General features: G+C 34.9%; 1 protein-coding gene across 1 annotated transcript; it reads left to right on the top strand.

The window, feature by feature from the left end:
* The first annotated feature begins 6,334 nt into the window (after positions 1–6,334).
* On the top strand, positions 6,335–17,146 carry LOC129001281 (uncharacterized). Its single transcript, XM_054428528.1, has 6 exons — positions 6,335–6,420; positions 6,757–6,854; positions 13,669–13,756; positions 15,310–15,383; positions 16,369–16,498; positions 16,826–17,146. The coding sequence occupies exons 2-6, from the start codon at positions 6,777–6,779 to the stop codon at positions 17,077–17,079; spliced, it is 624 nt and encodes a 207-aa protein (XP_054284503.1). The 5' UTR covers positions 6,335–6,420; positions 6,757–6,776; the 3' UTR covers positions 17,080–17,146.
* Positions 17,147–19,958: the final 2,812 nt, after the last annotated feature.

Here is a 19,958-nt window from a genome sequence, read left to right as displayed (position 1 = left end):
CATAAGTAGGTAATTACCTTATTGGCATTTTAGTATATTATTGTAACAGGTTGATTTACTCTTCGCTTTTATTTATAGATAGTTAAAGACTACAAATTCAAAACTAACACTGTACAGCATTTATTTCTTTACCAATATGAATCCAACAGTAAGCATTGTGTAGCATTGTGATGATTCTTACGTCAAATATTGTGTACTAGCTGGCCCGACAGGCGTCGTCCTGTCCTAATGTGGTTTTATGTCAAATGCTTGTTCATTTTCAAGATCCTAGTTGAAGTTCGTTCGCTACGCTCACTCGCCTTTAGGTTGGAGCTCGTTCGCTGCGCTCACTTGCCTTCAGGTTAGCTCGTTTGCTACGCTAACTCGCCTCTGTTTGAGTGAAATTTACCTTTGAGTGGATTTAGTAGATAAACATAATTAAAATATAATATTAGACTAAAGATGTGAAGATGTCTGAAGACTATAGTAATTATTTTAATGGACTTAAATCAGCTGGTAATGTAGTTAGGACTATTAATTACTAAAGACACAATAATCATCTAAGCCAGTAGTTAAATTATTACGACCAATAAGAGAATATCTACATATTTTACAGTGAGAAAAAAATCTTGTGGAAACGCAAGGGATATTCTGAAAAACTAATCAAAGTTGTCTTTGCCTTAATTTCTGTCTCATCATCAATTTATATTTTTCAAGTAGGTATTCTACTTAAATTCATTCTTTTGTACATCAATCGGATGTATTGTGTAGCCTTAGGTGTGTAGCGTCTTCCCGCCAACCTTTTAGCAGGAGTCAATTATCCTGTACAAACACTGTCTTAAACTTGTGTCTTAATTTGTTTAACGAATTGTACATTTCATAACGACTACTTCTCATTGCAGTTATCCTCCTGTACTTCGCCGCAGTATGGTACAGCTATGGGGAATTCATTGAGGATATTGCGAACAATTTAAACTTTATCACTGTCTACGACAGCCAGACCAACCAACAGGTATCGTACCCTCTGGGGGGTGGAAATGAAAACAATCAAATATCACCGATGAACCAGCCTCAGGGAGGAATATATCCTGGCCAGGGTCCTTCAACGATGCCCTATGCACCTCCTTTGAACACCCCTCAGGCACCTTATGTGATACCTGGGCCTCGCAGCGCTCAGTCATTGGGAAGGCCCCAAGCTTCAACGCAAATAGGTAGTGATAATCCAACAAACACACAAATGCCTACGCCATACAAGACTTCTAAGTGGTCCGATAAAAATTAGTAAAGCAGTTGTATATTTTTTATTCTGTGAGTTTTATTTACAACTCAAAGTTGTAAGCATTTTGAGAGAGTTTGGTGTCAACATGTTTAGAGGTTACGAAAAAAATATCCTTTGGCCTACATTTATGTATAGGTTTGGTGGCTTAGTAAAGTTGGGTTTGAAATTCCTAGGTGGAAAGCATTCAAGTTAAGGTACCTAGAAAAGGTAACGGGCCAATCTGATCACCTTGTTCAACATTGCGTAGTATATGAACTCGTTTCGTAGTAGACATAGTCTGCTTCCTTCAATAGTTCCAACGCAGGTCCGCACAACAGTAGAGTAATGCAAATCCACCAGCTGTTGAAGGCGTCGCTATGTGACCGTGGTTATGGTAGTTACTACTCTAAAAATTAAAATCAACAACTAAAAACTGTCAGTTTCCATAGGTGCTTGTGGATTTTAAAGCTTGCTATTGAGATAAACAAATCTCCGAGCAATATTTACCAAAAAATAAACTATTTCCCAGTGTGAGCTAAAACCATCACGATATGTCATGGTGTTGTCAACAAAATATTAACAAATTTTACCAAAGATTTTTTAGTATAGCTTATGACGTGCAAATTAAATTTCTTTGAACAAAACTGATCATTAACTGGAACACTTGAGGAAGGTGACTTCCATCTAACTACTAATTCTTTCTATATCTAGTTTTATAGTATACTAAATTACCTTTGGTACAGTAATAGTGACGCTTATCATCAAAATTGCATGTATTTCTACTATACGCCAGTCTTGAATGAGGACGAATTTTATTGCATTTTAGCGATATCTTCATTAAAATTCATGTTTCTACTTTCGGATAATCTGGATCATTTTTAATATTTTACTTGAATAATGTCAAGTGACTGAAATACAACTGTTATGGTTCTTTAATGGTTTAACGTTTAAAATCAATGTTTTTATGACTTTTGAACCACGCCCTCGTACCCACACCCAGGCTAACGACTTGGAAGCGTGAATCCATGTGTAGGCCCGAGGAGCGGCTCACAAAACTTTATAACAGGAAAAACTGTGGAGGAAGGTTCAAGAACAACGCGCTATTTGAGAGAAACGAGCTGTAAAAACAATTTAAATAACAACAATACATGTTGACCTTTAATTTGATGTGCATATCGACCTATTCTTACGTTAACAATTGTCTTCCGATTTTCTAGGGCTGTGCCCCCTGAGTAGAAAGCGTATAATAGCAATGTAAATTAAATGAATTTTTGAACAACTTTCATTTTGCGCAGGATCAACCTTTTGAAGTGCGGTTTGTGGCATTGTATTCTACTAAAAAATACCTTTAATTTGATGTGCATATTGACCTATGCTTCTATTTAAGATTTTCTTCTGACTCCTTGTGGGACGTCCCCCTGAAGAGTTATTGAATCACTAAATATGTGTTAAAATTGATATTTATTCCCCGTAACTTCGTTCCAAGTATTTTAGCTCTATCTGCATTATTTTTTAAAATATTAAACCGTTCCGGGACTTTTCAATCACACTGTATAACCAGCAACTGCGAGAAGACTGACTGCATACAGGAACAACAATACCAAAGATCCAAGTAACAATTGCAGCACATCCTGTAAAAAACAACCAGTAAATGTCGTGGAGATCCATTACACTGCAAATATGAACAATTTGGTGTGTGTCCTTTCTGGGCACGTAAACCTACTGATCTTATTGGTCTTTTAAGGGTAGGTCACAGACCCAGCCAGCACATGTCCATGCTTTTTTTATATCCATGCCATTAAAATTCCATTGGGCTACGTCTCTTGGATGTATAAAAAATTTGAGTTGATAAAGGTATATCTAACAGAAAAAAACTCTGTTGACATTGGTAGACAACTACTTTGTTAACAATTCAATATTGTTTTAATATTCTAGAAAAGGATTTTAATATAATATATTATTTTTTCTATAGTTATAGTTTATGTCGAACTCTTTTTACATATAATTTACGTAATCTTCTCTTCCGTTCTTAGACCTAACTCTTCATCCTTGTTGAAGAATAGGATTAAAACAAAGTAGTGTTAAATATACCAGACAACTTAACCTAAAAAATAGATATATCAATTAAATTAAATTCGAAACTTTTGAGGTGAATAGTTCAATAAAACCTTTTTATGGTATAACCATTGACTATATATATAGTCAATGCTATAACGTACCAACCCTGCAAAACAAAAGCAGGTCGAGTTTCTAATTGTTTAGCTTTTCACTTGAATCACTTAAAGGAAGTACAGTTAGTGCGTTAAACTCACTTAACTTTTAGAGTGTTTACATTTTTATTTTTTTCAAATACCTCTTTTAGTAAAATTTTCTTTAACATGCTCTTCATTTCAGATAATATTTCATCTTAATTAAAGGTGTCACCAAATAAAATCTAGATTTTATAATATTGCTAAGTAAAACTTTATAAACAAATAAAGAATCGGATTAATGCAGCAGCACGAACGACTGTCAAGACATTTTGGACGTGCATAAGCATTGCAGATTATTATATCCATACAAAATCCGTAGATATTTTGTGGTTTCTAGAGCTATATTTGTTTACATTACTCATAATTTGCCCTTTTACCTATGTACTATTTACCTTGTAGACGCCGACCAATAGGATGATTGCAATGATGTAACTGCAAACAGATCCAGCCAAAGAGATTGCAGAAACTAAAACATATTTACAAAGCTCATTTTCTTACTATTGGTTGGAAGAATATTATAAGGAATGACACAAAATTATAAAATACATAATAATAAATTTCTTATTCTAAGAGAATAGTTCTAAATCTCCTAGGATAAAATACGACATCTAATGAAACTTTGAGCATCATTAATTAATTACAGTACATTACAGCACAAATAGGTAATTGCAGGTGTAAAAAGTACAGTTGTTTGTTTTATCTCTGATCAAAAGAGTGCATTGATTCATTTGATAAGTTTATGAACAGAAAGATGGTTTTTCTCCTATTGAGCCGCACCAAGTTTAAAAAGGTAATTTCACTTGTATTTATTATTCAAAATATCCCTATTAATTTTATGTTAACTTATGTTCGTACTATTGATGAAAAAGTTTGATATTTTACACTAAAATAAATAGAAATAGGCCTAATGAGTCAATGATAACACATTTTCGTACTATATTTTAATGACGAATTTTATGTTTAATATTAAAAATAAATACTAATAGGCCTATATATATATAGGTCCCATTTATTATTTAAAAAAATGCTGCTCTTATCTCTTAAAAAACATTCTGAGACATTAATCTATAAAAGCTCATTGTTTTTGCATTTTCCATTATTTTTATAACTTCCTAATACCTAAGGTACAAAAATTCTCCTATCACGTTTAAATCATCTTTACAGTTCTGTTTATCAACGGCTCTAAAACCTAAACTAGAGCAGTATAAGAAGTTATACTGTTAATAATGAAGAAAATTATAGGTTTTTACAGTTATACTCACCTAGCTTAAGAAAATGTGCAACACCTTCGTCTGACTCGTTTGGTCGTTGCTGAGTGAAATACCGGGCCAAATATAATGTAGCAGATATCTAAATTAACAAAGGTTTTAGTTTTTTTTTTTCAAATGAAAAACACATTTCTTATTACTAGATTATTTGCTTTCAATTAGATTTTTGTTGTTGGATTAAATTAAAACAAAAACCTATTAAAACCCACCAATATGACTTTTAATAATAGTAATTAGTAGAATTAACGTATTTAGGTAATCAGTTTGAGTAGTTTACTTACGATTAGAAAACCACCAATCACTTTGCACCCTGATCTAAAGAGGAGTCGTGCAGCAAAACTGGGTTAAAACTGGCTTCATTATTTAGAAACGGTACAAACCTGAAAAATAAATTGCATTGATAAATAATTATACTACTTATTACAAACAATTTACTTTTAAACGCAGGCATTGCATGGATTGTATTTTCGAATCACTGAATACAATGGAATCAAGCTTATCTGATAAGTATTAAAATTTACTTTAACAAGGCAATGATTTGTATATCTTTCTGTGAAAGGTCTTCAAGGAGTTGGGAGGTGGTCTGCATAGTAGGGAATAGTTTATGTTAACAATAGAAAAGTAAGCTGGTCTATAAAAATAGCTCTCTGGTCCATTGAAACAGCTGTTCCTTTTTAAGTATGAAAAATCATAAGGTTAACATGGGAAACTCCAGAGCCACTGGGGCGGAGCCCGAAAGCCCGATCAGAATAAAAACTACTTAATTTTCCTATTTAATGCCCAAAGAATCGGTGTACCAAATTTCAGCCTCCTAGGTACATGGGAAGTGGGAGAATTAGTGATGAGTGATTGAGTGAGTGAGTCAGTCAGTGAGTCAGTGAGGGCTTTGCCTTTTATTTATATAGATAAGTAGCATATCCACGCTTTGCATTAAGAAGAGGACACGAAAGAAAACAGTATGGTTCTTCAGATATGCTGCAGACACATCAATCAATAATATCAGACAAGGCCTTCTAAAGTGTTTAATTTTGCTGAGGAACGTTTAAAAATACTGTAACCATATGATTTTATATGAAGATGCACAATTAAACGTTCGCTTGCTTAAAAATCCCTTTGTATATTTGAAGTCAATGAATGAGAATAGTGCTACAACTTATTGTAGTGTCGATATATATCAATGCATAGTTGTTGATGTCATGTATATATTTATATAAGCAAGGTCTTACTATCTTCAATCCCTTTTTAGGTTTTTTCCTCTTCGGCAAGTGAGAGTCTTTAGATATTAAATTCTTTACATAACAAGGAATAAAATGGCTTCAAAAGCCTACCTTTAATAAGAAATTGTGTAAAGTATATATTCACGAAGGAAGTTGAAAGCTTTATTACCTAAAGTATAAATGTAACTAAATAAAAAATCCAATTTGAAAGTATAAAGTTACTTATAACTGCATTTTATAAGATGCTATTAAATGTTTTGTTTATCGGATGATATTTAAATTACTTTTTCTAAAGTAGAAGCACATAAGCTAATCAAAGAGTAAACTTTTTTGTTGAAGCAGTGTTGCTAAGATACAGAACAAGTTAGTGTTAAATTGTTTGAACTATATTTTAAATCACAGTACTCTCAAATATAAATTATAATATAGTAGGTCGTGTACATCAGGTAAGCTTTGACATCATCTTAAGGGGTCTGCTGTGTTTCCAAACCTTTTTAGGTATTTATACATCCATATGGGCAAGTTATTAATGATTTACTTATCAATCACAAACGGCCGTTTCACATTAAAATTAATACAGGGTGAACATAAAAGAAGTGAACGACTTTGAACATCAATTTGTCGACAACTACGGATCCGACATCGCTGCGGTTGGTACCAGTGAGTCGGAAAACTCCTTAAGTTTTGTCTCAAACAGCTGATTGCTGTCGTATGGTAATAAAATAGTTTTTTTCTGCCTTTAAACCTTTTACAATTATTTATCAATGCAATTTATTTTTCAGGTTTGTACCTTTTATAAACAATGGAGCTAGTTTTAACCCAGTTTTGCTACACGACTCCTCTTCGATCAGGCTGCAAAGTGATTGGTGGTTTTCTAATCGTAAGTAAACTACTCAAACTGATTACCGTAACGTAAATACGTTAATTATATTTTAATGACAAAAATGTAATGAAAATTTGTGTTTCTGGTACTCTTTGTTGTTTTTGCAGTTGTAAAAAAAAACACCCTACATAAATTGACGGCTAGGTCAATTGGGATAAAAATAAGAGAAACAAAGACCTTTAAAACGTAAAACTGTGCCAGCAAAGTATTTATTGATAACTACGTAGTTGTATATTCTAATACGCTGAAAGAGGTAGTTTACCGGTACTTAAATTCTATTATGCCTAATAGAGTTTTGTTTTCGGCAACTTCATTAAAACGAGAAACATCTTTAAAAAAGGGGTTATTCCCATAAATAACAGGTGGTGTAACGAGGCATGTAAGAGAAGTGGACGAAACTGGCATATTATTAGTATTCGTTAAAAGTTAGTTTCTTTTAAAAATGAGACACTTCAGTTTCACAGTAGTTTCCACAAAAATATTAATTCATAAAATCACAACCTTTATAGTCCAAGAATTTTAGGGATATACAAGCCATTCGACCTAACAAATTCGGACTAAGTGGAAACTTTGAACAGTTGTTTAGTAAGCCTAAATATATAAAATATCAAAAGTCCCCATAAATCCTGGCTGTGCTTCAGCCGCCATCTTGGAAAATGGCGGCCAATTTTCACTGTTTTGACAATATTTCACAAACTTTTGGTATTAGAGAATTTTCGTAAATACATAAGTTAAAGAACGTCTAAAAATACATCTTTTTTATATTTGAAGGTTTGCTCTATCTCTAACGGTTATTGAGATAAATAATAAAAGTTAGTATTGAATTTAAAATTCCCATGTTATTATTATAGAGGAAAATAAAATTGTTGCAGTTTGCTTATTTATGGATATACTTTGATCAAATTTGGCAAATTTATTTATTTCATACTAAGCTTATGACATTTAACATAAATACACTCTTTATTACTCTTCCCATAGCAGTCAACTCAGTACTCGTTAAATTTAAATTACCGTATTTAAATAGAGAATCTATCTTACATTTTTAGGAAGTATTTTAGTAATGATCCAGTCAGGCAAATGGAAATTTATATTTGACCTATTAACAATAGTTTTCCCTTATTGGTATTAAAGTTTAAAGCCCACTCAATATATTTTAACGACTATGTAACTACTTACATGGTAGGCCTACTGAACAGTTTTAAATATAAAATGAAACTAACGTTATGTTACATAGATTTTACTTCCATTTCAAAATCATGAACAACACAAAAACAAAAACAAACAAACAATTAAGTCAGCTGAAAACTATTTAAATTAATATATCTGTTTTAAGACAGTACAAACTCTTCCCCCATGAAATAATTCAAAGGATACTGTAGATTCTATATCTTCCGAAGTTGATTTATGTGCCGTCTCCATAGCATGTCATCAACAGCAACGGAGTACATAACTCTTCCAATTCTTTTCTTTATTTCGCCTTTTCTCCAAACAATTTTGCCATTTTTCACCATTTCTCTTACCAAAACATGTTCACCTTCTTTGAATTCTCTTATGGTTCCTTTGAAAGATGTACATCCTTGTTGGGCTCTGCGAAAGGTAGGTTTCAACGTTGACTCTAATGAAGGTCTCAACACATCTAACGAATTCCGCAGTTTTCTTCCAAACATCAACTCTGCCGGACTTTTTGTTGTTGTTGATGTCGGTGTTCGTCTGTGAGATGAAAGAACTTTAAGAAGTTTTTCTTTTAGGTTTCCATTTGTGTCCACTTCTTTTCTTAAGTACCTTTTCACTTCTTGAACATAGCGTTCTGCTTGACCATTGCTCTGCGGATTATATGGTGCAATGGTTCTGTGAATAATACCATTATGTTTTAAGTAATTACTAAACTCTTCTGATTTAAATATTGAAGCATTGTCACTCACCAATGTATAAGGTAGGCCGAATCTTGCAAAAATATCTTCCAAAAACTCTATGGTTTTCTTTGATGTTGCTTGTGTCATGGGACAGGCTTCTAACCATTTAGAGAATGAATCTACAACCAGTAAAACGTATTGATTTGATACAGGTCCTAAGAAATCAACATGTATTCTTTTCCACGGTGCATTTTCTGGTTCCCATGGATGCCACGCTTTAGCAGGATTCTTCTGATTTCTTTGGCAGGGTGTACACTGTTTCACAAATTGTTCTATATCGAGATCCATGTCTGGCCACCAGACATAACTTCTTGCAAGGGCCTTCATCCTAACAATTCCTGTATGAGACGAATGTAGATCATTCAAAACACGTTTTCTCAGAGTGCGTGGTATAATAACTCGATCGCCTCTCATTATACAACCGTCCACTATACTCAATTCATCCAAGTGTTTTTTATACTCCTTATGACCCAATGGTTTACCTCGTAGTAAGCAATCGTAAATATCTTTCATTACAATTTCCTTCTGAGTTTCCTCTTGAATTTCTTCCAGCTTCACAGGCAATACATCATTGAATTGCCTAATTTGGTATAAACACGCTCTGTTTATGTCATCCATGAAATTTTCATCCTCTTTTCCTATTATCGTTGCTCTCGAAAGGGCATCAGACGAGACATTCTCCTCAGAAGTTATATGTTGAACGTCGTAGTCAAAACCTTGCAGGAATATGGCATACCTTAGAAGTCTTTGCGCAGTCATTCGTGGTAATTCCTTTGCGGGGTTGAAGATAGAAACAAGTGGTTTATTATCTGTTCTTAAAATAAACCTTTTGGAAAACACATATTGAAAAAACTTATTTACACCCCAAAAGATTGCTGTAGCTTCTTTATCGATTTGAGAATACGACCGTTCCGTGAGCGTAAGAGTGCGAGAAGCGAAACATATTGGTCTTTCCGATCCATCCGGGAGAGCGTGTGAAAGAGTAGCTCCAAGCCCTACTGGACTGGCATCAACTGACAGAATAATTGGTAATTTAGGGTCATATGGAAGTAAATCTCTATCTGAAGCAATTTCCTTTTTTGTTTGAAGCCAAGATTTCTCACATTCTGAGGTCCAGGTAAACTTTCTACCACCTCTGGTCAGTTCATACAAAGGGTGTAACAAGCTTGAGAGATGATTGACAAACCTTCCATAATAGTTAATGAGACCCAACCAGCTTTTAAGCTCATCTTTATTGGTCGGTCGGGGAGCATTTACTACCGCCTCCACATTGTCTTTACATTTGTGAATAACCTTTTCTGATATTTCATGTCCTAAATACACAATCTTAGCTTTAAATAAATTACATTTCTTACTATTGACTCGCAAGTTATTATTGGATAACCTTCTGAAAACTTCTTTTAGCCGATCTTTGTGCTCCTCTAACGTTTTACTCACTACTCTAATGTCATCGTAAAACACCGTAACACCTGGAATGTTGTCTAGAGCTTGAGATATAAATCTTTGCCACTCAGCTGGAGCATTTTTGATTCCGAACATGAGTCTATTGACAGCATATACACCCTTATATGTGCTAATGGCCTGTACTCTGGCACTCTCGTTGTCCATGGGAATGTTTAAATACGCTTGAGAAATATCAATAGTCGAAAAATACTTACAGCCACTCATGCTCGCAAATATGTCATCCAATGTTGGAATTGGATAATGATCAGGTTCCAAGGTCTTATTAACTGATACTTTGTAATCAGCACAAAGCCGAATATCCCCGTTTGGTTTAACTATCGGTACTATAGGTGTACCCCATTGACTGTAGGTCAACTTTGAGAGAATTCCCTCCTTTTCTAACCTGTCAATTTCATCATTGACTTTATCCCTTAAAGCAAAAGGAACAGGGCGGGGTGGCAGGTAAACCGGCTTAGAGTTTGGTTTCAAACTCAAATGAGCTTCATAGTTCGGTACTTTACCCACTCCTGGTAAGAAAACATTAGGAAATTCGCTCTTAAGATTCTCTATAAACTGGTCTTTTTTATGATCTGTTTGATCTTCTGATACCTGGTTTAATGAAGGAAGCTCTATTTTGAACAACTTTAACCACTCCCTTCCAAAAATACTGTCTACGTTCCCCCGAATAACATACAGGTTGCCCACAGATATTTGATTTTCATAGCAAATTTCGACAGTCGCAAACCCTACCGGGCGAATTATTTCTCCTGTATAGGTTCTTAACGGCATTCTTGTTCTATTTAGAATCTTACCTGGAAATAATTTCTTAAACAGATGCAGCGGTATAGTACTGACCGCAGCACCAGTATCTAACTCAAAAGAGTTACGCTTATCGTCAATGGTGCAGTCTAACATAATCTTTCCCGGCCTGTTTACCATTTCGGGTTGATATGCATCATCCGAGAGCTTAGACAATTTAGTACATTTCTTCTTTCTATCCACAACGGATAAAATTGACATAAAAGGTGGATTTTGACACTCACCTTCCTCTTCATACTCATTTCCTGTCGAAGCGTCATCAGCTTGTCGCATGTTTTGTTTCTTTCTCCGACAAACTTTTCTGAGATGTCCTTTCCTCTCACAATTCCAACATTTAATGTCTGCTGGAATTTCGCACGCACTTATGTGATGGTGTCCCCCACACCTGAAACATGATATTTTACTACCCTTTCCTTGCAAATATCCAGCGCTTTTCTTCCCTCGAATCTGAAATTGTTCTCCAACTTTTGATTGCAAATTTGATTCTTGGATTTTCGTTGTTTCACTTTTGATTTGCTCAAAGTTACTTGCTATTTCAAGACATTGGTTAAACGTTTTATCTTCGTGAATTTCAATTAATCTAGACAGTAATTTTCCATCATGAATGCCCGAAATAAACTGTTACCGCAGATGAACGTCAGATGTTGATGCATTACATTTTGGACATTTAAAATCACATTTACTGGCTAAGGTTTTCAGATCTTTGGCGAAGCTGCCTACAGATTCACTCGGATTCTGGATTCGTTTAGTGAACTTATGTTGTTCTGCAATAATACTTCCCTTAGGTTCCAGTAATAATTGTAACGCTTCACATATTTCGTCATAACTTTTATCCTCAATGTCACATGGGCTTAGATTAATTCTCAGGTCGTGAAATACTTTAGGTGTCAATAAATTGATCAAATATTGCTTTTTCTTTAATTCTGACGTAATTCCGTTTAGGTCAAAAAAGTTGTCTAGCCTTACCATGTATGAACTCCATGTCTCATTGTCTTCATCAAATTTATCAAAATTAGAACAGAAAATAGGTTGACTGGGTGTTAATATACCTTCTTCTACTAGCTCCTGGTGTCTCTCACCCTTCCTCCTCCTCATCCTCGTCGCCATTGAACAGTTTTAAATATAAAATGAAACTAACATTATGTTACATAGATTTTACTTCCATTTCAAAATCATGAACAACACAAAAACAAAAACAAACAAACAATTAAGTCAGCTGAAAACTATTTAAATTAATATATCTGTTTTAAGACAGTACACCTACTTATTACTCCCCGTATAATTATTTTGTCGGTGAATATTAGGAAATTAAACCTTAAAATCCGGACTAAATGCGGCTGAGGCACAGCCGAAATTTGTGGGGACTTTTGCCATTTTCATCAACTAGGCTACTGTGCTTAACTGTGCAAAATTTCAATTTAGTCCGGATTTTAAGGTTCAATTTCCTAATATTTACCGACAAAAAATTATACCGGGAGTAAAAAAAATATGTACTAATAAGTTTTGAGTAGTTACATAGTAGTGCCAAGATAGTAAGTGGGCTTTAAATCATAATACTAATAAGAAAAAAATATTGTTAATATGATTAAGAAATGAATATACATTTGCTTGACTGGATATTTACTACCTAAAAATGTAAGATATATTCCCTATTTAAATAACTTTAAATTTAGTAAGTACTAGGTTTACTGCCATAAGAAGGGTACTAAAGTGAGTATTTATGTTAAATATTAATAGTTTGTTATAAAATAAATAAATTTGCCAAGTTTGATCAAAATATATTTATAAATAAGCAAACAATTTTATTTTCCTCCATAAGAAAAGCATGGGAATTCTAAATTTAATATTAACTTTTATTATTTATCTCAATAACCGTTACAGATAGAGCAAACCTTCAGATATAAAAAAGATGTATTTTTAGACGTTCTTCAACTTATGAATTTACGAAAATTCTTTAATACCAATAGTTTGTGAAATATTGTCAAAAAAGTGAAAATTAGCCGCCATTTTCCAAGATGGCGGCTGAAGCACAGCCGGGATTTATGGGGACTTTTGATATTTTATTTATTTAGGCTTACTTAACAACTGTGCAAAGTTTCCACTTAGTCCGAATTTTTTAGGTCGATTTTCCTAATATTCTTCCACTATTAATAATTATTTCACTCATAACGGCATACAAAAAAATAGTCAACCCAACGATTAATCTTCCTAATATCATAGTCCTAAATCGCTGCCTTTAGTTTCTTTTTGAACATTCTTTCCATAGCAGTAGCGAGTCTTTGACTACTGTAATAGAGTTGAGTGTTTAAAAAAGAAATATCAACAATGATGTGAATAAAATTGGTTGAGAATTAAGGAAATAATACTTTCGTTGTTGTGCTTTTTTGTTATTTGGAATTTTTTAGTTTATATTTTTAAAACAATTGTTCGAAAAGTTATTTAAATAAATAAATAACCCATTTCCCTTTATTACTACATTATTTGCTTTCAATTAGCTTTTCGTTGTTCAATTAAATACAAAAAAACAACCTATTTAAACCCACCAATATGACTTTTAATAATAGTAATTAGAAGAGAAATGTGTCTTTCATTTGAAAAAAGAAAACAAAAAAAAACTAATACCATTGTTAATTTAGATTTCTGCGACGTTATATTTGGGTCGGCATTTCACTCAGCAACAACTATATGAGCCAGACGAAGGTGTTGCACATTTTCTTAAGCTAGGTGAGTATAACTGCAAAATACCCCCGCCGCAGCAAACCTGCCGACTAAGCAAATTTCCATTTGTCTGAATTGATTTTCAGTTAAATATATTTTAATAACATTAGTTTTAACGAGTACCTAGGTTTGCTGTTACAAGGAAACTAATTAAGTGTGTTTTTGAGTAAAATATTGATAGCTTAGTACAAAATAAATAAATTTGCCAAGTTTGATCAAAATATATCCATAAACAAGCGAACTACAACATTTGACAATATTCTCCATAAGAATAACATGGGAATTTTAAATTTACAATTTTTTAAATTTTCTCCGTTACTAATAATTGAACAAAAATACTTTTATATACTAAATTATTTGTTTTTTTAAGCTCTTTAAAAAGGTCTAAAGAGAAATCGGGAAATTTTGTGTTTTGAGGGTCAAAAGTGAGAAAAACCAATTTTTACCCCATAAAACCCCCCGTAAAGCCCCGTTCCCATGGTCCGATTGTGCTGGTTCGCGAACTCATTCAAGTTTATCCCGCTTTACACCTTTAAACCAAATTTCATCAAAATCGGACAAAAATTACTCAAGTTATCGCGTTCACGGACGTATATATATATATATATATATATATATATATATATATATATATATAAGTCTATATATATATACATATATAAAAATTTGAACGAATGGCGTTTTTGGCCTCTGGGGACATCAAAATGGAAAAGTAAATCGGTCCCGGGTCTAGGTCTTACCGTGCCACCTACGGTAATAGCTACCGGTACTTCCCTATAGGGAAATTCGCTAAAACAATAATTTTCTCTATTAATAATAGTAAAACATTTTGTACTGCTTCAGCTTAGGTTTTAGAGCCGTTGATAAACAGAACTGTAACTGATGATTTAAACTTGATAGGAGAATTTGTGTACCTTAAGTTAGAAAAATAATGAAAAATACAAAAACAATGCTTTTATAGAAGATTGTTGCAGAATGTTTTTTTAAGAGATCAGGACAGCATTTTCCCAAATAATAAACAGGACCTAAATAAATAGGCCTATTAGTATTTATTTTCAATATTAAATATAAAATTCTTCATTAAAATATAGTACGGAAATGTGTTATCATTGACTCATTAGGCCTATTTCTATTTATTTTAGTGTAAAATAACAAACTTTTTCATCAATAGTACGAACATAAGTTAACAGAGAATTAATAGGGAGATTTTGAATAATAAATACAAGTGAAATTACCTTTTTAAACTTGGTGCGGCTCAATAGGAGAAAACCCATCTTTCTGTTCATAAACTTATCAAATGAATCAATGCACTCTTTTGATCAGAGATAAAACAAACAACTGTACTTTTTACACCTGCAATTAACTATTGGTGCTGTAATGTACTGTAATTAATTAATGATGCTCAAAGTTTCATTAGATGTCGTATTTTATCCTAGGAGATTTAGAACTATTCTCTTAGAATAAGAAATGTATTATTATGTATTTTATAGCTTTGTTTCATTCCTTATAATATTCTTCCAAACAATAGTGAGAAAATGAGCTTTGTAAATATGTTTTAGTTTCTGCAATCTCTTTGGCTGGATCTGTTTGCAGTTACATCATTGCAATCGTCCTATTGGTCGGCGTCTACAAGGTAAATAGTACATAGGTAAAAGGGAAAATTATGAGTAATGTAAAACAAATATAGCTCTAGAAACCAAAAAATATCTACGGATTTTGTATGGATAAAATAATCTGCAATGCTTATGCACGTCCAAAATGTCTTTTCAGTCGTTCGTGCTGCTGCATTAATCCAATTCTTTATTTGTTTATAAAGTTTTACCTAGCAATATTATAAAATCTAGATTTTATTTGGTGACACCTTTAATTAAGATGAAATATTATCTGAAATGAAGAGCATGCTAAAGAAAATTTTACTAAACGAGGTATTTGAAAAAAAAATAAAAATGTAAACACTCTAAAAGTTAAGTGAGTTCTAACGCACTAACTGTACTTCCTTTAAGTGATTCAAGTGAAAAGCTAAACAATTAGAAACTCGACTTGCTTTTGTTTTGCAAGGTTGGTACGTTATAGCATAAAAAAGCTTTTATTGTACTATTCACCTCAAAAGTTTCTAATTTAATTTAATAGGTATATATTATTTTCTTACAAAAAATATATGTTGTGTGGAATATTTAACACCAGATGCTTTAATCCTATTCTTAAATAAGAATAAAAAGTAAGGCCTAAGTACAGAAGAAAACATTATGTAAATTAAATATTAAAAGAGTTCCACAAAAACTATAACTACCGGTATTGAAAAAAATATTTACATTAAAATCCTTTTATAGAACATAAAAACAGTATTAAAATATTAACAAAGTAGTTGTCAACCAATGTCAAAATAGGTTTTTTCTTTCTTTCAGATATACCTGTAACAACTCAAATTTGTTACACGTCCAAGAGACGTAACCCAAGGGAGTTTTAACGGCATGGACATAAAAACATGGACATTTGCTACTACCCTTAAAAGTCCAATAAGATTAGTAGGTTTTCGTACCCTGAAGTGACGCGAAAATAACTAACTTTTTCGTCTTTACAGTATTATGAGCGCGACATTTACTGATTGTTTCTTACAGGATGTGCTGCAAATGTTACTTGGATCTTCGGTATTGTTGTTCCTGTATGTAGTCAGTCTTCTCGGAGTTTCTGGTTATATGTTATACATTGATCAAGCGGTATATTTTATCACTCTGACGATTTATGAATGTAAGTAATATTGAATATATTTGTTTTAGATATTTAGCGTTTAAAGCACACATTTGCAAAAGGGAAGCTTAAAAAAGTGAGCTTAGCAAAATCACTAATTCGGGTAGCCTAAGTCATAATTAATTCGTTATATTGGATGATTCTTTAAATTTCCAAACACTATGCATTGCGAAATAACATTTTTATTTGTTAGTATTTTCTAAACTAGTATGCACTTTAGAAAATATACTCACTAAAATAGACGAATATATCTTTTTTAATCAACCAATGAAAAGTAGGCCTAGTGATATATTCTCTAAACCTAATGTAGCTCAACAAAATTTTCAGTGGTGAACCTTTACTTCGCAATCGTTGTGTTCAGTTATTACCTAGAGAGAAAGGAAGAGACGCAGTTTTTGACTTCTTTGGATGAGCCAATGAGGACTGCACTTGAACGACAAAGGGACCAAGCTAAAGAACAAGGGGTTCCCGACCCTATGAGGGCAGCTCTTATGAAATATAGAACCGATATTAAAGAAGAAAAAAGAAAGGAAAGTCAACTAAATCAAGCAGGCTCCGCCCAGCCAACTCCAGGGAATTAAAATTAAATCACAAATGTCATAAGATATTAAAAATTGAAAATATATCGACCGAAATGTTTTGTACTATTATTGTTTATTTTTTATTTTCACAGTAAATTATAAATAAAGTACAATAGGTTTCGTGAAAATGGGCTTATTCAAAGTTTTAAGAACATTGATTTTAAACGTTACTCCGTTACAGGACACACAGTTTTAGTTACTTGACATCATTCAAGTAAAATATTAAAAATGATCCAGATTTTCTGAAAGTAGAAGATTAAATTTTAATGAGGATATCGCTAAAATGCAATAAAATTCGTCCTCATTCAAGACTGGCGTATAGTAGAAATACATGCAATTTTGATTATAAGCGTCACTATTACTGTACCAAAGGTAATTTAGTCTACTATAAAACTAAATATAGAAAGAATTAGTAGTTAGATGGAAGTCACCTCCCTCAAGTGTTCCAGTTAATGATCAGTTGTTCAAAGAAATTTAATTTTTCACATCATAAGCTATACAAAAGAATTATGGTAAAATTTGTTAGGAATTTGTAGACAACGCCATGACATATCGTGAGGGTTTTAGCTAACACTGGGAAATAGTTTATTTTGGGAATATATAGCTCGAAATTTTGTTTATCTCAATAGCAAGCTTTAAAATCCACCAGCACCTATGGGAACTGACAGTTTTTAGATGTTGATTTTAATTTTTAAAGTAGTAACTATCATAACCACGGTCATATAGTGACGCCTTCAACAGCTGATGGGTTTGCATTACTCTACTGTTGTGCGGACCTGCGTTGGAACTATTGAAGGAAGCAGACTATGTCTACTACGAAACGGGTTCATATACTACGCAATGTTGAACAAGGTGATCAGAGAGGCCATTTACCTTTTCTAGGTACCTTAACTTGAATGCTTTAACTTAACTTTACTAAGCCACCAAACCTACATATATACTAAATGTAGGACTAAGAATAAACATTTTTTGCGTAACATCTAAATGTTCACATCATACTCTCTCAAATGGACTTTGCTGCCAGAGCCGGACTCGTTATCTTCAACGAGGGCAACACGCTAACTTTCCGGCGCCCTGGTATTAGATTTTAGATTTAGATTTAGATTTGTTGTCATGAGAGCCGAAGCCCCCTGACTGCTTACCCGGTACCTATCCTACAGGACATACCCGGGCCCCATGATGTAGGCCGAAGCTTACGCATCAACCTTTAGCACATCATGGGCGGATGACTTAAGGTCATCAGGCTCGCCGGCTGCCGAAGCAGACCCTTCGGAAAGAGGGTTGCCCCTCAATCCTAACCAGGGATTCCGGCTGCTTGTTTAAGCGTCACTCCACCTGGGTTCCACTAGGTCGGAACCTAGAGGTCCATAGTAGAGCGCCCCGACGCATTTAGTGCAAGCAACACTCGGGACCTATCTCATCCCTGACAGGCAAAACCCGCCATCAATAGCCAGGAGGAAGGGGACCATCAGCACGCTGACGGGGGGAACCCCAACCTCCCATTTACACCGCTGCCCGATCGAGGCCTGACCCATTGCTGGGAACCAGAGATATCCAGAGCGATAGATCCCCAGATACCCCTGGCGGGCTCGGACCCAGCACCCGATCTACTTCGTTTGCCCGTCAGACCCAACATCACTGCCAGGCCATCAGGGTTTCCCAAAAGGAGGCAGGTATAGAAGTGGGACCCACCCGGATGAACCTATCCACCAGAGGTGGCGACACCCTTGACTCAATTGAGGTTCCGGGAAGAACCCCCCACACTCAAGATAACCATACCGTCCGTGCTCAGAGACAGGGATAGGTTTGCATAAGTACCTACAAACCGTTGCCCTCACACTGCGGAAAGTTACGTTGCCCTTGAGTGTCCCCGTGAGCTGCGGGTACTTGCCCGTTTTCACCTCCAGGAAAGGTTACTTCCAAAGTCGAGGATCTGCTCACTGAATGCTGGTCGCACACAACAAGCAGGCCGAAGCCCAAAGAACCACAGACACAGGTAGGTTAGAGATTATGATGTACTTCCATCTCTCCTAGAGCTAAACACCCCTCCATCCTGGATAAAGGAATGTCACTGGGACCCGATGCCCAGTCGACCATGTCTGTGGCCAACTTGAAAATGCCGATACCAACACGGAGCATTTACCTCCCCTCTGGGGGCTAGGTATTTCACCTCCCAGGACGAGGCTACTTCCAAAGTCGAGGATATGCCTCACAAAATGTCAGTCGAACACAGCAGGTAGGACTCAGTCACAACCACAGTTACAGGTAGATGAGGAGAGGCGGAATTAACGGCATCACTGAGAGCTAAACACCCCCCCCCCCACCCTGAATGGAGGGAATGTCACTGGAGGCTCCCCCTAAGGGGCTGGCGCTTACCAGTCGTCCATAACTGTGGTCTACCTGAAGTGCCGGGTCTGACACCGGGCAGTTACCTCCCCTCTGGGAGAGCTAGGGTCCGCGTGGTCGCCCAGGCCACGAACCCACGCAAGCGTGAGCCCCCTGCGGTGCGCCCTGGTATGCGGGGAACGATCCCAGACATTACCCTTGCATCTGAGTCCCTTTTGCCAAGGATCAGAGACTGGAGAGTCCTGGAGGATTACACGGCCAGTGACCACAAGTACATAATTTTTGATGTCCTGGATGGTCATCAGGGACGAGTAGCTGCATTTCGTCAAGTGCCCGTTCGATGGAACTAAAAAAAAATGGACGTGGCAAAATTAAATAAAGCCATCTTACAAGAAACCCCGGTGGTTCCTCCCGCATCTGACATGGCTCATTGAGAGGCGGTAGTTACATCCATGATGGGACTGATCGTCTCGGCTTGCGATGAGTCTATGCCTCGCAGGAGATCCCGGTGCAATAAGCGACCTGTGTACTGG

This window comes from Macrosteles quadrilineatus, unplaced genomic scaffold (assembly GCF_028750875.1).
Source record: "Macrosteles quadrilineatus isolate MER2022 unplaced genomic scaffold, UCM_ALF_1.0 Scaffold_8__2_contigs__length_117827958, whole genome shotgun sequence".
NCBI lineage: Eukaryota > Metazoa > Arthropoda > Insecta > Hemiptera > Cicadellidae > Macrosteles > Macrosteles quadrilineatus.
The sequence above is the reverse complement of the archived record's forward strand: the minus strand, read 5'-3'. Positions and strand labels throughout refer to the sequence as shown.

What these genes read in the sequence shown, in the direction of transcription:
- LOC129001281 (XM_054428528.1), top strand. Translation starts at nt 6,777, where the DNA reads ATGGAGCTAGTTTTAACCCAGTTTTGCTACACGACTCCTCTTCGATCA. An exon ending in TGATTGGTGGTTTTCTAATC is followed by an intron (nt 6,855 to 13,668) that starts GTAAGTAAACTA and finishes TTGTTAATTTAG; the next exon opens with ATTTCTGCGACGTTATATTT. An exon ending in CACTCTGACGATTTATGAAT is followed by an intron (nt 16,499 to 16,825) that starts GTAAGTAATATT and finishes CAAAATTTTCAG; the next exon opens with TGGTGAACCTTTACTTCGCA.